The sequence below is a fragment of the Pseudoliparis swirei genome, chromosome 7 (assembly GCF_029220125.1).
Source record: "Pseudoliparis swirei isolate HS2019 ecotype Mariana Trench chromosome 7, NWPU_hadal_v1, whole genome shotgun sequence".
NCBI classification, from domain to species: domain Eukaryota; kingdom Metazoa; phylum Chordata; class Actinopteri; order Perciformes; family Liparidae; genus Pseudoliparis; species Pseudoliparis swirei.
Window position 1 is genome coordinate 12259236 of NC_079394.1, and position 17090 is coordinate 12276325.

General features: G+C 38.6%; 1 protein-coding gene and 1 long non-coding RNA gene across 4 annotated transcripts; one reads left to right on the plus strand and one right to left on the minus strand.

Moving 5' to 3' along the window:
- Positions 1-697: 697 nt before the first annotated feature.
- Positions 698-16357, minus strand: LOC130197260 (ras-related protein Rab-27B-like). Its single transcript, XM_056419840.1, has 5 exons — positions 16098-16357; positions 15936-16021; positions 15207-15310; positions 14894-15017; positions 698-1945 (listed from the first exon to the last, which is right to left on the minus strand). Exons 1-5 carry the CDS (start codon positions 16248-16250, stop codon positions 1756-1758), a joined length of 657 nt encoding a protein of 218 aa, XP_056275815.1. The 5' UTR covers positions 16251-16357; the 3' UTR covers positions 698-1755.
- LOC130197261 (uncharacterized) lies at positions 10268-13860 on the plus strand. 3 transcript variants are annotated; one of them, XR_008832411.1, is made up of 6 exons: positions 10268-10426; positions 10805-10912; positions 11222-11317; positions 11452-11474; positions 11662-11716; positions 13445-13860. It is a non-coding gene; the product is annotated as an uncharacterized LOC130197261 (long non-coding RNA). The 3 variants fall into 3 exon arrangements; XR_008832409.1 differs by lacking the exon at positions 11452-11474 and having other exon boundaries at positions 13445-13512; positions 13591-13860; XR_008832408.1 differs by lacking the exon at positions 11452-11474.
- Positions 16358-17090: the final 733 nt, after the last annotated feature.

The following is a 17090-nucleotide window of genomic DNA, read 5'->3' on the forward strand; positions in this document are numbered from 1 at the left end:
ACTGGTTATGGGCAAGAGAATATTAATCTTGTCCCTAATAGTTAAAATCTTTTCATTAAAGAAGTTCATAAAGTCATTACCACTGAGGTTTATAGGAATGCTCGGCTCCACAGAGCTGTGACTCTCTGTCAGCCTGGCTACAGTGCTGAAGAAAAACCTGGGGTTGTTTTTATTTTTTTCTATTACTGATGAGTAATAGGCTGCTCTGGCATTACGGAGGGCCTTCTTATATGTTTTAAGACTATCTCGCCAAACTAAGCGGGATTCTTGAGATTAGTTGACGCCATATGCGTTCAAGCTTTCGTGACGTTGCTTCAGTTTGCGGGTCTGAGGGTTATACCAGGAGCAAACCTCCTCTTCCTCACTGTCTTCTTCTTCAGAGGGCTATCGAGTCCAGTGTCATTCTCAGAGAGCCTATGGCACTGTCAACAAGATGATCAATCTGGGACGGACTAAAGTTAGACCAGGAGTCCTCTGTTATATTGAGGCGTGGTATCGAATCAAATACAGAAGGAATCGCTTCTTTAAATTTAGCTACAGCACTGTCAGTTAGACATCTGGTGTAGAAACTTTTGACTAACGGAGTACACTCCGGTAGTATAAATTCAAAAGTTATGAGGTTGTGGTCTGACAGAAGAGGATTCTGTGGGAAGACGTTCAAATGCTCAATGTCAACGCCATAAGTAAGAACAAGATCAAGCGTGTGGCCAAAGCTGTGAGTGGGTTTCTGTACTGTCTGGCAGAAGCCAATCGAGTCCAACAAGGAGATGAATGCAGCACTAAGGCAATCATTATCAACATCCACATGGATATTAAAATCTCCAACAATAATAACTTTATCGGTTTTAAGAACCAAACTTGATATAAATTCTGAGAATTCAGATATAAACTCTGAATATGGACCTGGTGGCCGGTACAGAATCACAAATCGAATTGGCTGTAGTGTTTTCCAGGTTGGATGTGAAAGACTAAGAACAAGGCTTTCAAATGAGGTGTAGTGTAATTTTGGTTGAGGATTAATTAATAGGCTCGATTCAAAGATGGCTGCTACTCCACCTCCTCGACCGGTGCCTCGAGGAATGTGAGTATTAATATGACTTGGAGGAGTCGATTCATTCAGGCAGACATATTCTTCATGGCTCAGCCAGGTTTCAGTTAGGCAACATAAATCAATGTGATTATCTGATATTAAATCATTCAGTAACACAGCTTTAGATGACAGAGATCGAATATTTAGGAGACCACATTTAATAGACCTATTTTGTTGCACTGCTGAAATAATGGTGTTAACTTGTATAAGGTTATTGTGTACGACTCCTCTTCTGCTTACTTTTGATTTATTTAATTGAAGTGGCCGTGGGACAGACACGGTCTCTACTCTAAAGTCAAGGGTGCAACACCGTGGTGCATTTGAAACGTTCAATTTGTTTTACAACAATACCAATATTCACTTACCATATACAAATCGAGTACTCCTTTCCTTCTTCTCTCTCTCTCTCTCTATTCTCACAATGCACAAGCTGTAAATAAATAACGTCTGCAGACGGCAGATGTCAACAGAGGAATTCACACTGTAATAACAATAAGTATGGATGATTTTTTTTGTTGATTTCCAGATCACAGCTAGCAGGCGCCCAAGTCAAGCTCCAGATAACAGCAGCATTCCAAAAACACAGTGTCATTGTGTGTGTGTGTGTGTGTGTGTGTGTGTGGGGGGGGGGGGGGGGGGGGGGATGTGAAAAGGTGGTGGAACCATCAACAGCCACACCTGCCACGGACAGGAGCCTCCTGGACTTCCTGACTGGTGACGGAGCTGCCGTTGGGTTTAGTGCTGGGGGCCCCTTGAGGGCTCTGCTCCATCCTTTTCATCACCAGTTCCAGGAGGGCGATCACCGCCTGGTTCACGTCAATACCCGACACCGCGCTCGTTTCAAAGTAGGGGATGCTGATGGGAACATCAGTAGTGCTCGGTTCACAAATTGTGTTTTTAACTTTTAACCTTGATCATAGTGTGCACACAACATTACGTTATTTTTACTTTACAGGCCTGAAGCGGTGCACATATTCAGTATTTGTTTGGGGGGGATATAGAAAAACTCTAAAAAGGTTTTTCACAAGTTTGTGAAAAAGAAAAGTATTATCTCTTTTTCACTTCTAATCCCAATCTAAGATAACCTGCTTGGTCATCAAAATAGAAAAAATTAAAATTCAAGCGTTCAATTAAGTTGTAAACAACCTTAATATGCAATGGGGGAAAAACGTATAAAAAATCATGACAAAAAGTTTAAACAGACCAAAGCTAAAAGCACAATAAGTGACCCACATGTAAACAAAAGGAGAGCCAAAGCAAACAACAGGAAACTGTTATCACTCTTCATTCATGTTTTAGTCAAACTCATTTAAATCCAACTGGTCCAAAATTAGTATAAAACAATAATAAAAGGAAAATAAGAACATATGCAAAAAACATTTAATTTGAAGAATTGTTGGGGCATTTCTGTTTTAGAAGAGAAATTAAGCACTTATCAGAACAGTTGGCAATTATTATTATTAATTGTTGAATTGTTGCAACTTTACAATAACAGTTTTTGGCAGTTTTTTGTTCATAGACATTATTCACCATTCTATACTCTCTACATTAATTAGGCATTTACAGTTTGTATTATTATATTATATTCAAAAACAAAACAATACTCATGCAAAGTGTAAAATTGGACAACTTTCTGATTAGGATTCAGTCAGGAAACAAAATCAAAAGTCGGTTTTCTTCAGTATCTCAAACTGTTCTAGTACGCTGTCTCGCTGACTGCTGGTATATTTATATAAAATATTTAAGTTTGTTCTTACTACAAAATACTTAAAATGTAATTAAAATAATTTCACGTGTTCCAACATTTAGAGTCTAATGAAAAGGGAAAGATTTCACGTCCCACATCAGGAGGGAGATATTTATCTCCACTTTACTACACTGTAAAAAAAGATCCTAATTTTACGGAAAATAACTCTAAATATTTACAGTATTTTTCTTTTTTTTTGAATTACATGCAAAACTCTGTGAAATTACAGACATTATCTTTAAATTAACAACCCAACTGTTAATTTAAGTTTTATGCTCATAATACAAAATAACATGTTTTTCCCATTTTTGTAAAGAAAAATGACTATTATTAATACAGTCTTTTTACCGTTTTCTTAAATGACATACAAATTCATGTAAAACAACAATTATTACCTGTAATTAAATGTGGAGCTCCTTATATGAAGGTTTATGTCCATACTAACAATTTAACGATTTTCTTTGTAATTTTAAGGTAGATCATATTATATTTATATTAATGTGTACTTTTACATTCAAACTCTGTAAATCTGAATCTAAATGTAGCTAACTTTTGTCATTACATTAAACATATTGCATTTTTTAAAAGAGTACAAAGTAGAAGAAATAATAGGTTTTGATACTTGTTCTTTATAGGAGCATTATAGGGCGACCGTGAGTATTTGTCCAGTGTCGGTGTCCCGGGCGAGACATCTAACTTCTAACTGTAAGTCGCTTTTGGATAAAAGCGCCAGCTAAATGCATGTAACATGCTTGAAAGTTTCAACCTCAAGAGAGCAGTGCAGCAGAAACTTGCCATATAGGATTTAGTGTCAACTAGAAATAAGACCGTCACAATGGCAATGACCACCACGGCGGAGTCTGAAGCATCCCAGATAGCAGTTGATCCTATCCGCCCTCCTGTCGCACTCGGTTTGGTCATGCCACCGGATCCGCGCACCATCAGACAGCGTTGTAACTGCGGTGGATGCTCCAAGTTGTTGCCCTTCGACTTTTCAAACTGGTATTTTCAAAACTGCAGCTCTTTGCGCCAGAAGTACGAGTTAGGTAAGTGTTGAATTGTGTTGCTACTGTCGAATTATGGCTCGTTTTCTTAAGAGTTCCCTCTTCTTTTGGCTGCCGCTAACATTGCTTTGTGAAGTTTGAGGTATTGTTAGACTTCAACGTAAATAAGTTATTACCGTAACATCCTGGTTTTAAAAGAGAAAATCGTATTTAATCACACACAGCTGGTGATGGTGTATAAGCTGATGTTGCTACTGCACGTGTCCCCTCTGCCAGGGCTGGTCCAGCTAACTACCAGGTGTGGTTCTCATGGAGCTATCTTCTGCAGCTAGCGCTGAATTGTCAGTGGTTAGGTTACTTAAGCTCCAGCAAGGGTGCGCGATGGAAGCTGAGCGAGCTAACCGCTAGCCCGCGAGCTAATAACGAGCGCTAGCTCGCGAGCTAATAACGAGCGCTAGCTCGCGAGCTAATAGCGAGCGCCAGCACAGACCTGTTTTAATTTAATTCTGCATGTATTGAGTTCTCAACACGTAACTTAGAATTTGCAATGTCATCCTCACAGTTGTACAGAAGTGACAACACTGTTGATCGCCATCTCTACAATTCAGGTAAGCACACATTCTTTGGAAGGAAATGTTTTCACAGCAACTTAAAGACACATTTGAGAGGGAACCGTATAACCTGTTTAACTTTATAATGACCAGATTTGTATTAATTCATTAAAATACTATCTTAATAGCGTAGTGTTTGTTAGGATCTGTGTGTTTCCTGTTTTATGTTGAAGTCCCTGTCTCGTTTCCTGTTTCCCTGCTCTTCCCTCCCTGTGCTTGTCTGTTTCTTTCCTGATTGTTTCAGACACGCCCTGATTGTTTCCACCTGTGTCTCGTTCCTGTGTATTTAATCTGTGTCCTTCTGTTTGTCTGGTGTCAGATCGTCTTTTTTCGTTCCCGTGTGGTGTTGTCCGTGTTCCTGTCCTGAGAGTAAACTCAGTTTTTCGTGAAACTCCTGCTGCGTTTGGGTCCTCCACACCACGCATCCGTAACAGTGTTTTTATAAAAATGACTTGACATGCTATATAAGCACTACAAATTAATACAATTGAGAACAAATAGATATTGTATATTTCCTGAAAGAAAAGATGCATTTCAAACATTGTTTGTATTTTGGTTTGTTTTAGATAAAATGAACAGAAAGAATGGGCCTGTCTCCATCTCCACCATTAGACGGAGGGTCCGTCAAGATGTTTTGACTACATCACTGTGATTGATGGGAAACTGAATACAACTTTGACTGTTAAGTAAAGTTTCTTCTCTTCAATGTGTATAACACGCCTATTATTGCCGTTTAATCTCTTTTTTTTACGGTATACCTCGTGTTTTCAAACACAAATTTTCATACTCCTGGTTATAAAGAACTTTAATAGTTGCAAAATATTATTTTTTTCAATGTTCTTGGAACAGAAGGTTATATTTCTGTGACAAGTGACACTGTTTGTTTCTTTCCTCTGTAATTCAGGATGTTCCACTTCATAGAATTCTTGACTAACAAAACGGTAGCAGTAGTGCCACAAAGCTATACCAGCTTTGTGGCACTACTGCTACCGTTTTGGCCGAATTATCCGAGGGACGAAAGGGTGGACAAGGCTGTCAGAAGCGCCGAACAACCTGGACCAGACTGGCAGACACGTGACGTCAGAGTAATTGGATCATGCGGTATTATATTAATATTGTATTAATTGGCCGTTTTAAACGGATATAAAAAATCACTTTTATATATGTTGGGGGAAACAACATTTTAAGCACATTGTTCTGTTTATAATTCTGTACTTTTTCATTGTGTTTATGTGACTTAATTTTTAGATAATTACTTGGTGGAAATATGTCTTGCGACACATCAGATCTCCAGTCAGAAGAGGAGGCATTTCCTAAAAAGAGGAAGCCAATGCCGGTGTGAGTAAATGTGTATACATTTTATTCTTTAGAACACTTTTACCTTAATAAAATAAAGCGTCTGTCATTCATTTTTATAGTATGACCAATTAGTTTTTTTCTATCTCTTTCTAGCCATTTCTATGGAGACTCGGATGGAGACAATGAAAATGAAAATTCCCCCCACAAAACAGGGGTCCAACCACGAGCGGGACAGTTGTCCCTCAATCATTGCCTCCTCCTAACTATTCCATGTACTCCATCACCAGCAGGACAGCGAACACGCCAGGGGACACGCCCACCTGGCGAGGGGTGGTGTGGTTCAGACACCATTGCCTGCTGTGGTGAGCAACACCTCAAACGGCTATGGGATTCAAATTGAACCTTTTAATCATTTAATTTTTTAAAATGTTAACAATTGTTAATTGGATACAAGACATGCAATACACACTGTCACATTGAATCCAAGTGAATATGATTATTATGATTGCATTAATGAAATTGTATAAAACTTGATATTTCCATATTTTATGTAAAATCTCTTAATTGTTACATTTTTTAACTGTTTTTCTAATGGTTTTTTATATAGCTGTTCCAGTTCAAATCCTAGGCATGCTGGAGACAATTACAGAGGTGAGAGACCCGGTTCCGTTTCCGTGTACCACAATGGAGGAAGTGGACCTTTTTGAGCAACGGCTCAAAGATCCCGTCAACATTCTAATGAGTGGTGAGTTTTTGTTTTAAGAATCTCATAAAGCTGATTAAAATCTATTGTATGTAATTTACACTAGACAATACCATGTTTGATGGAAATGTTTTTTCAAACATTCTGTAAAGTATCAAATATTAATCGTACTTTTTCGATCCATTTTCGATTTCCTCCCTGGCAACGATCGGACGACATGATGCCAAACGTGGAACATCCTCGAATGAATGGAAAAAAATTATTCAGTCAAATAACATCTAAGACTTTGCTCCTGCGTAAGTAACTAATATTTAATGAAAACAATTTGGATTCACCCAGAGGTCTTGATTAGTGTTCAAACTTACGAATAACCATCTTTCCCAGATCTTTTTTTAACTGCTAAATAAAATGTTTGAATTGCAACTTTATTCTCTACTTGGGTAAATGTTACTCGACTATATCTTTACATAATAGTTATATGATATATTGGCTCTAAATATAGCATAGCACACCTTAAGTGCCAGACAGCTACTAGATTTTAGGCTGCATTTCTGCTCTATGTTGCACTGAGGATTCATGAGATTTTGTATCTGCTTGTGTGATTACAGATGCCGTCAGAAAGAATCATGCCACACATGCATCCACTGATGAACAGATTCTAAAGCATGCCATTAGGTGGTTCAACCTGGCAGCAAACCGGGGTAGTTCCAGGAGGCGTGCTACTGTCGACATCCCCCACACTGAACAGAATTAAAATATATATTTATATTTTATATAATATATATTTATATATATATTAGGGCTGTCAATCGATTTAAAAAAATTAACTAATTAATCGCACATTGTGAAATTGCGATTAATTACAAACTTTTAATCGCAATTGAAAGTGTTGACAGATAAACGGATTGACCAATCACGTTGAAGGTTTCATGTGACGAGTTCTTTCCGCGCCGCGTCACCCGACACGTCGCCCTCCTCCGTTCCTCTGTGTATCAGAGGGGAGCGAGAGGAGGAAGGAGGAGCAGGAGGAAACCCTGATTCATCCACGAGTTAAATTGATTTCTGCTCCTTATTTTTGCGGAGAAATAATGGTTTAAAAAACGGAAACAGTGTCAAACCGTACTGCCGTGGTTTGACACTCAGAGGAGTGTAACAACTTCAACGAACACGGAAGCAAGTCAGTGTCCTTGAGCAAGGCACTGAACCCCAGTTGCTTCCCGGCATCACTGCAGCCCACTGCTCCTTAATAACTAAGGATGGGTTAAATGCAGAGAACTAATTTCCCCTTGTGGATTAATAAAGTATATTCAACACAAAAAAAATGTGCGCTAATTGCGTTAAAATATTTTAGTGCGTTAAGGCGGCCAAATTAATCGCATAGATTAACGCGTTAACGCTGACAGCCCTAATATATATATATACACACACACCAGTTCTCAGTTGGAAGTTCCACCATTCACTTGAGGCCACTGCGACCTATTCTCTGGGAGAATTGTGGTATTTGGGTTAGGTGGTCGGTATTTATGGTTGTATTAGTTGTAGCTCTTGTGTTCTAATGTGAGCTATAGTTTTTACTCTATATGTATGTGTGTATATATTGTCTCGAACTAATTATCAATAAATATGATTCATACATGTACAAGAAATAATTTGATGTCCTTTTAATAAACTGTTTTTGATATTATTTCCGATTGCATTTCTTTTTCCCCATTGATGCATATTAAATATATGTCGGTATGTAAAGTAATTGATCCGGGCCAAATGAGCTGCTTTATGGAAGGATCCAAATTGAATGAATATGGGTGCATACGGCTGTACATCTAGCCACTGATCCGGAGCCTATGACGCATCCGGGAGGGAGTCAGTTTGCTATCTGTGATATTAATTGTGTTACATTGAACTGGAATAGGCCTTTACTGTTCAAAATATTGAAAATGACAATGCTATTAAAAACATTTGATTTCCACATTCCAAGTTGTGCAAGTAAAAAATAGAGGGTGAGTTTGGCCTGTATTATGGACACTTCCAGGCCGGTTAAATTAACTGGGTTTGCCCTAACGACGGAGGCCCGATTCTGCCATAGTTGCTTGCTACTTTGGGCGTCCTTTAGCTGGCAAAAGACAGTAACCTTTGCCCATGTGATTGAGGCCCAGTGCTGCTATAGTGCATGCACTCTTGGGCATCCACACAACGGTGAAAGAGGGGGAGTTTAGCCCTAAGAAAGTAGGCCTTGTGCTGCTGCAGTGCATGCTGTCTTGGGCATGCGTAAGTCAGCCAAAGACTGTGCATTTAGCCGGGGGAATTGAGGACAGCAGTTTCTTTATCCGAGAAACAGCGTTGTTGGCTGCCTTTAATTCAACCTTTTCAGCCTGGACGCAGAGCTCAAGTAGTCTTGAATGTGCCTCCAAAAATGTATGGTATTTGTGGGGTTAAATCAGCCTTTTCATCGTTTTGACACAAATTGGCAGAGATTCCGAAGTTATACTCAGCCAATTTAGCCTGGAGATGATGCTGTAGTGCATTATCAAACTGCACAATTACTGTTGAATCTACCTTGCTTCCATAGACAACTAAAATACTTTAAAGACATTCACTGTTTACAGTGAGCAGTTGAACAATTAAAATGTACATTGTCCCATATAAAGGATGGCTAATGGCCTAACTACTTTGGCCAACACCTTGGATCTGCTGGATTTGAGCTATGCAGAAGAATAAAGACAAGAAGAGGGGGAAATGGCTTCGCAATGGATTGACTTGCTACATGCGGTTAAAAGTTTGAAAACATGTTGCAACTTGTATGGGATAATGGCCATGTTGGCAAATGAGTGTTGCTGTGGGCAAAGGCTGAACTCTAAACCAACCTGCCGCATAACACTGCAACACAGTTAGTGCGAAATGACATTGTCATGTTTGCACAGTTGGCATTTTGGTGGTTCTAAAGGAAAGGTCAGGGATTTGTTAAAATGCAAGAGGGTCATACTATGGGCCATCTGAATGTAAATAGAATGTCACCATGATATCAATCCAGCGATAAGCAATATATGCAGTGATTATTGTTGATTGTTCCATCTCAATTGCCGTCATCAGTCCTCATTTGGGTTATTGTGCACTAAAACTATTGGCACTAAAACTTTTTTTAAATATTTGGGTGCTTCATTTTCTTTAATTAAAGAACCACTAAACACTGGGCCTCTACTTGTGTGTTCTTGTGTTGAGGCTAACCGGGGAAATAATAGTAATAATACAAATAATAATCTACCACTTCTGAGTAGACTCAATGTAGAGGAAACGCTTCATATGGATCAATGTGTTGGAGTTCTGTTGACTGTAGAATAGTAAGTATACTACAAAGGAATTGAATGACCAACCGTCGCCCCTCTCAGCCGGCCTTAAAAACATACTAAGTGTGGAAATATATATATAGCCTACCATGTGTCTATGTGTGTTTGTGTTAACCTATAGGTATTATTACAACTTTACCATATAGTATTTCATTTGTATTCATACACTGCAATGGAAAGAGTTAATTGAATATACCAGCCTATAAATACAACTAAATACAGACATTTCTTTAGTTTCTTTCAAAACAAGTCATCTTTTTCTATATTAGTTATGTTACCACGCTAAAACCATTGCTATTGGCTGTCTCCCCACGTTGCTTTGAACATGATTGGATAATCTGCCTGTCACTCAGAGAACTGGCCAATGAGAAATGTCCGCGCCGCGGATTTGAAATTACCTCTGTTTGAGCGGGAAGCCGCAGCGGGGCAGGCGCTACTCGGCAGGTCTGCTAGTGTCTGCTGTTGCCCTACCTGCATTATTACCTGAAGTATTTTACATATGCCTGCGATTTTAACTTGTGGGATGTCAACGGAGAAAGAAAGACTGGGACACAGAGGAAGGATCATACGGGATGTGGTGACCAGCAAAGTTACGTGAATTGATATCCTGCAAAATTATTGAAGATATCAGGTAAGAAAACATTTTCACTGTTACTTTCTGAAACAACCTAATGTAATTTTCTGTTTAGCATAGTTTAAACATATTTCATTTAGACATATGGAAACAAATTAATCATTTTACATGTTTAAAAGTAATGTTATTACATTAAAATCAGTTAATTAGTGTGTTCAATACAGTTCATAATGGATTAAATAATGCTATAGGTGGATAAACGGACTGTTACAAAGAGTTTGGTTAGCTAGTTAAGTAAACTAGCTTCAGGTAACGTTAGCTTGTTGGCATGATTCTGTCTCACAACCAGAAAAACATACTTGAATGTGGTTTAGGGTGGGTGACATGGATATAATTGACAGTATTCTTCACTTTTTCGAACCGTACTGCACACAGCACTGGACCCTGAGCAGTGCATGGCCTGCAAGATCATGAGAAGGCTGAAGAACCAGGAGTGACAAGATACCACTGGATGGTGGGGCACATAATTCCACTCAGGGACAGGTAAGCAAACATGCAAGACAGAGAGAGATAGGATTTGTTCTTACAAAAAACAATATAAAACAGCAAACATGTGCATTTAAACAGAAACAATACACACATACATACTGTAAAAATGTCTTGTGTTCATTTAAGAAGCCTGCTCAAAACAAATGCATGCATGAGTTACTCTAAGTCAGACTGGGAAATAAAGCCTCTAATTTTGTAAATGTTTCTGAGTTGGAAAAAGGCACCTTGGTGATGCTGGTGATATGATTCTTAAAACTGAGTTCACCTTCCATGGTCACTTATAGGTTTGTGATTTGTTTTTAGTGATCTGAAAATGTCTGTTTACCAACGGTCCCCATCCAACCTGACAGAGCGTGTGAGGATCTGCAGAAAAGAATGGCAGAACATCCCCAAATCCAGGTGTGTAAAGCTTGTCGCGTTTTATCGAAGAGACGAGGCTTTAACCGTGCCAAAGGTGCATTAACTAAGTACCAAGTAAAGGGTCTGAATACGTATGTCAATGTGATAATTCAGTTTTCTCTTTTTTATTACAGGGTATTTAGTGTAGATTGATGAGGTAAAAATTAATTCAAATGATTCTATCATAAGGTTGCAACATAACAAAATGGGAAAAAAGTGAAAAAGTCTGAATACTTTCTGCATGCATGAAATATGTGGTGGCAGTTTTTTTCTGATTCATTTTCACATTACCCTTTTCAACACTGATAATAGCTAATTACACGAAACTTTCTTATATTTTTCAGCTCAATAAGGATTGGAACAACATTGACGGGGGGAAACACCCAAAGTCCATCACTCGTAAGTATCCACTGCAGCATATATAAAAGATATTAGTCCATTTGAACCACTATTGCAAAACCTTACATTGTGATTAATATTAGATATGATTTCTCAAGTACTTTAATGATCTTAGCAAAGCACTTTTTTAAGACAGTTCTTCCACTGGCCATAAAAAAAACTGAGGAGCTTTTCCTTCGCCTTCCTTTGAGTTGTACGGTGGCCCTGAGAGGTCAGGGCACTGCAACTTAATAAAACATGCTAATAGACAAAACACAAGCAAATTAAGAAAACAACTTCATCAAATTGACAGCACATGTGCAGCATTTAGAAAAGCGCTGCAAATTCAGACGACACAACACGGTACAGAAAAGCGCTGCAAATTAAGAAAAAGTGTTTCAAGAGGACACTAAATCGTGATGAACACAGCTTGGACAGGCTTGCTGTTGCTATGGTTTGTGACTCATGAAGTTATTGAAATCGGGTATTGTATCATCTGTTTACGTTGTGGACCTACAATATGCTACTGCTCTACTCACGGAAAGTGAGCTGCATGCACCTCGCAGGACCTTGCAGAGCGGAAAAGCTGAATTATATCAGTCATTCTAATTATTTCTGAGGAGATTTGACAGATTTTAAACTGTACTATCCGGTTTAACAGTGTGGACAGACAGCCTGTAGCCTGCATCATATTCATGTAGGCATTATTAGACAAAAAATATACAGACGTATAGTCTACAGTAAGCCAAGCATTCCCATGAGACTTCTTTCCTTGAAAAATCCCCAAACAGACCACTATTACCTTACCTGAAATGAATATACCTCGTACTACTATCACCACCATAAAGTTATTGCTTATATGGTTATTATGCAAGCTACAGTTAACGTAACTTTTTCAATTTTGAAGATGAGGTCATATGAGATTGAATTCTGCTTTTCGCTCTGCAAAGTCCTATGAGTTGCGTGCAGCGGTCACTTTACGTGCAGAGTAAAGCAGCAGCAAAAGTCAGTTCCCAACATAAACAGATGGTATACGGAGCCGACGTCACTTCAATAACTTCACGAGTCTCAAACTAGCAGCAACAAACATGTTCAAACCGTGCTCAGCACCATTGTCCTTTGGAAACACTTCTGTTTTCTGTATTTATGCATGTTTTCTAAATACTGGACATGTGTTGTCAAATTGCTAAAGTTTAATCTTAACTTGCCTGTGTTTTGTCTTTTGCATGTGTTTTCTTAAGTGGCAGTGTGTTGATCTCTCAGGGCCACCGTAGAGTTAGTATACTTTTCAAAGACATGTCGTCATCATTATCATCATCTACCCTTTTTTATTTCTAAAGGCATTGAGGAAAAGACCCTCAGACATGTCACAATATAATTATCGGTGGTTGGTTTGATCTAGATGTATCAATTAGCTTCTTTTTTTGTTTAGCTACAAGTGTGTTTACCTTGCTATGATACATCTGTGAAACGTGCCCATTGTTGTGAATCCACGTCTTTCTTCTTTTCGTGATTCACATGTTTCTGATGGAAGTGCTAAGACATGCACTGCGTGCAGCTTTAAATAGGTAATCATTTAATTACTATCATTCTCAAAGCAGACTGTTCAGATTGACAGAATGTCAATTGGTACAGACAATTTCAAAATAGTTAGTTTAAGTTTGTTTAAAGGAATGGTAAGAAATGAAAGCCAACTTTCTCAGGACTTTCCAGTGAATTTGTTTGTCCTTCTTCCCTTTTTTCCCCCAGATGCACCGAGGATCTGGCTGATTACTGGAAATTTGGAAGATTGTTCTTTATCTGCACTGTCACTTCTGGTAAATATTTATGAAGAAGAAATATACTTTATTAATCCCCAAGGGCAAATTAGTTCTCTGCATTTAACCCATCCTTAGTTATTAAGGAGCAGTGGGCTGCAGTGATGCGCCCAGGAAGCAACTGGGGGTTCAGTGCCTTGCTCAAGGACACTTCGACTTGCAACTAATGGGGAGAGCGGGGATCGAACCGACAACCTTGGGGTTGCAGGACGGCCCTCTTACCCCACTGAGCTACAGCCGCCCACAATTATGGACCTTTTGCGGTATGTTTTGCTTTCACTTATCAACTGATAGTGAATAATTGGTTGATTTTGAAAATGTACATTAAATAAAATGTTTTTAAATCAATATTGGTGTGTACTTTATATGTAATTCAGTTTCTAACCCCTACTTTAATTGAAACATTGAATGTTTTGTAGATTTTTCACAGTAATCTCAAAAGCTTATATTTCATAATAATTGAACACTTGTAATAGTACAGGAGAAATCTGGAAAATCACAGTATTTCACTGCAAAACCTTTATAAATATCATTTTATTGAAGGTGTTTGATTGTAATAATATAGGAAAAATCTGTAAAATCACAGTATTTCACTGCAGAACCTTTAGAAATATCACTTTATTGAAGGTGTTTGATTGTAATAATATAGGAAAAATCTGTAAAATCACAGTATTTCACTGCAGAACCTTTAGAAATATCACTTTATTGAAGGTGTTTGATTGTAATAATACATACAAAATCTGTAAAATTACAGTATTTCACTGCAGAACCTTTAGAGATATCACTTTATTGAAGGCGTTTGACTGTAATAATATAGGAAAAATCTGTAGAATTACAGTATTTCACTGCAGAACCTTTAGAAATATCACTTTATTGAAGGTGTTTGTAATAATACATACAAAATTTGTAAAATTACAGTATTTCACTGCAGAAGCTTTAGAAATATGACTTTATTGAAGGTATTTGACTGTAATAATATAGGCAAAATCTGTAAAATTACAGTATTTCACTGCAGAAGCTTTAGAAATATCACTTTATTGAAGGTATTTGACTGTAATAATAAAGGAAAAATCTGTAAAATAACAGTATTTCACTGCAGAACCTATAGAAATATCACTTTAATAAAGGTGTTTGATTGTAATATTACAGGAAAAATCTGTAAAAACAGTATTTCACTGCAAAATCTTTAATGAAAATTACTGTAAATTTATGGTTTTCGTCCTTTATTTGAAGTAAGGTATTTTACCTGAAATTTACGGTTTTTGTTTGGCAGCCGTAGCTGCCACTCATTTGACCTTCTTTTTACGGGTTTTTTTCTTACAGTGTACACTTTACTACACGTCTGCTGTAATTTACAAACAACAGTGCTGCAAAGCCTCACCCGTATTTCTCTGCCAGATCTCTGGCCTCACTGGTGTGAACGTCCCTCACATCCTGCAGGTCGGCCTTGGTGCCCACCAGCACGATGTCTGGACTGTCACAGTACGCGTTGGCCTGCAGCTGACCTGAACCGACACGAGAGGATTTCATTTCAAACCATGACATCAAAATAGAGACTCACGAGAGGACTTCAAACTATGTTGGTCAAGTTTCTTAACTCTCTCTCTCTCTCAACTTTTACAACTCACTCTTCGTGGCAACACGACAGAGAACATTGATCCAAAAGAGTATTGATCTGCTGAGATGACATATACTCATCCAGTTCCTGACGTTGAGGAAACTTTGCTGATTGGTCAAGTCGAACATCAGCAGGAAGCCCATGGCGTCCCTGAAGAAGGCGGTGGTGAGGCTGCGGAACCTGAACACAGTTTTACAGTAGAAAGCTCAGACAGAAACTGTTGGATAGATTGCCATGATATTTTGAAAAGACACTCTCATGGAACCCAGAGAGAGAATCCAGATTTTTCCATAGCACCCCCGTAAGGTGGAGGTTCATAGTTTTAAATGAAATCTCTCAAGAACTGTTGGATGGATTATTTCATCTGTGTGTGTTTTACTTTGGTCTTTTAACTGTTTATGTTTTGGCCCCTGTTATTGTCAAATTGTTTTAATTGTTTCTACTGTTGTGCACTTTGTGACACTTTGTCTGTGGTAAGTGCAATATAAATAAACTTTACTTACTTACATTATTTATTATATGCAGGCAGTCAAAATGATAAACATTACATTTTATTTGTATTAATGCTCTGATGTGCACCCACTGCTGTGAACTTGCAATTTGACCAATGTGGGACTAATAAAAGAATATCTAATCTAATCTGATCTAACATGTACGTGTTGAAAGTATGAACTTTAAAATGACATTAATATCTCCTTTAATATTTCCTCTTGTTTTTTTACCACTAGGAGTTGCAAAAGGCAGATATTTGGGGATTTGAAGGAACACTCTAAACATAAAAATATATCGTGATCATAAATATTACCTCTCTTGTCCCGCTGTGTCCCAAAGCTGAAGGTGGACTTTGAAGTTCTTCTCAGTCATCCCATCGGCACCTTTCCCCGTGTAATTCTGAACCAAACCTCTGAAGTTACACACATTTTAAACTCAAGAATCCTCCTCGTATGCGTACCAAAGCATCACTCACCACTCTCTTTTCCCTGAAGTCGATGCCCACCGTGGTTGTGAACTTGCGGTTGAACTTGAGGTCGGTGTACCTGTAGAGGAAAGTGGTCTTCCCCACCCCCGAGTCCCCGAGTGCCAGCAGCTTGATCAGATAGTCGTAGTCCTGGTCAGTCATAGTGCCACAGAGTTGAACTCACAGGACAAAGCTTTACACGCTGGTTTGATGGCTCATGAAACCTTGGGAGTTTAGAGAGAAAAAAGAGAGAGAGAGCAAGTAAACACAAGGAAATAATCTGCAGTTTCCAGCCCGAAGAGCACAGGAGCATCACGCAGGCTTAGCAGGACGTCATAACTCCCCACTCATTAGGCCCTGATCAGAGACGGGCCGGGCACATGACTGGAGCTGGCTTTCACATGAGCAGTCAAATGCCTCGCCAGTTGTTCCCAGAGCTTGCAAAAAAAAGTAAAAAAATAAAAAAGAAAGAGTAAAAAATAAAAAATAAAAACCCCAGACAGACAGAACTTCTTTTATTGAGTTAAAATAAGGGCTACGGGCAGACAGGCCCATAACGCTTCGGTCACACTCACAGCAGGCCGGGTATGCAGGCCCCAAATAAAAGGGAGCATTGACGATCACATTTTGTTTTGCGCAAGAGGTAAACTAATCCTGAAGAATGCCATTCATTTCCTCGAGTGTCTTGAAAATGTGCATGTTTAGCAGGATTCTATTATTTGCGGTCAGCGGTGTGATGAGAAGCTGAGCTTGGTATCGACCCTGTGACCTGCAGCAGCGTTGATCTTTCAAAACACTATCAAAACACAATTTTGATGATCACCCAGCGACACAAAACAGTTTCACTTCAAAGGAAGATGAAGAAGAAATAATAATGACATACCTTGCAAGTCTATTTGGAGAAAGTGGCAACACCCATTCAGACGTCAGGCTCAACTCGTCCCGACGGCCTAAAATAATCACATTTGAGATGGGATGGCACATCCTGAACTTTTTTTCCCC

Excerpts from the sequence above, each read along its gene's own strand:
- LOC130197260 (XM_056419840.1), bottom strand. The coding sequence starts at position 16,250 with ATGACTGACCAGGACTACGACTATCTGATCAAGCTGCTGGCACTCGGG. Across the intron at positions 15,018-15,206 it reads CAACGTCAGGAACTGGATGA|GTCAGCTGCAGGCCAACGCG; the intron begins GTATATGTCATC and ends GTGTCGGTTCAG. Across the intron at positions 1,946-14,893 it reads GATCTGGCAGAGAAATACGG|CATCCCCTACTTTGAAACGA; the intron begins GTGAGGCTTTGC and ends TGTTCCCATCAG.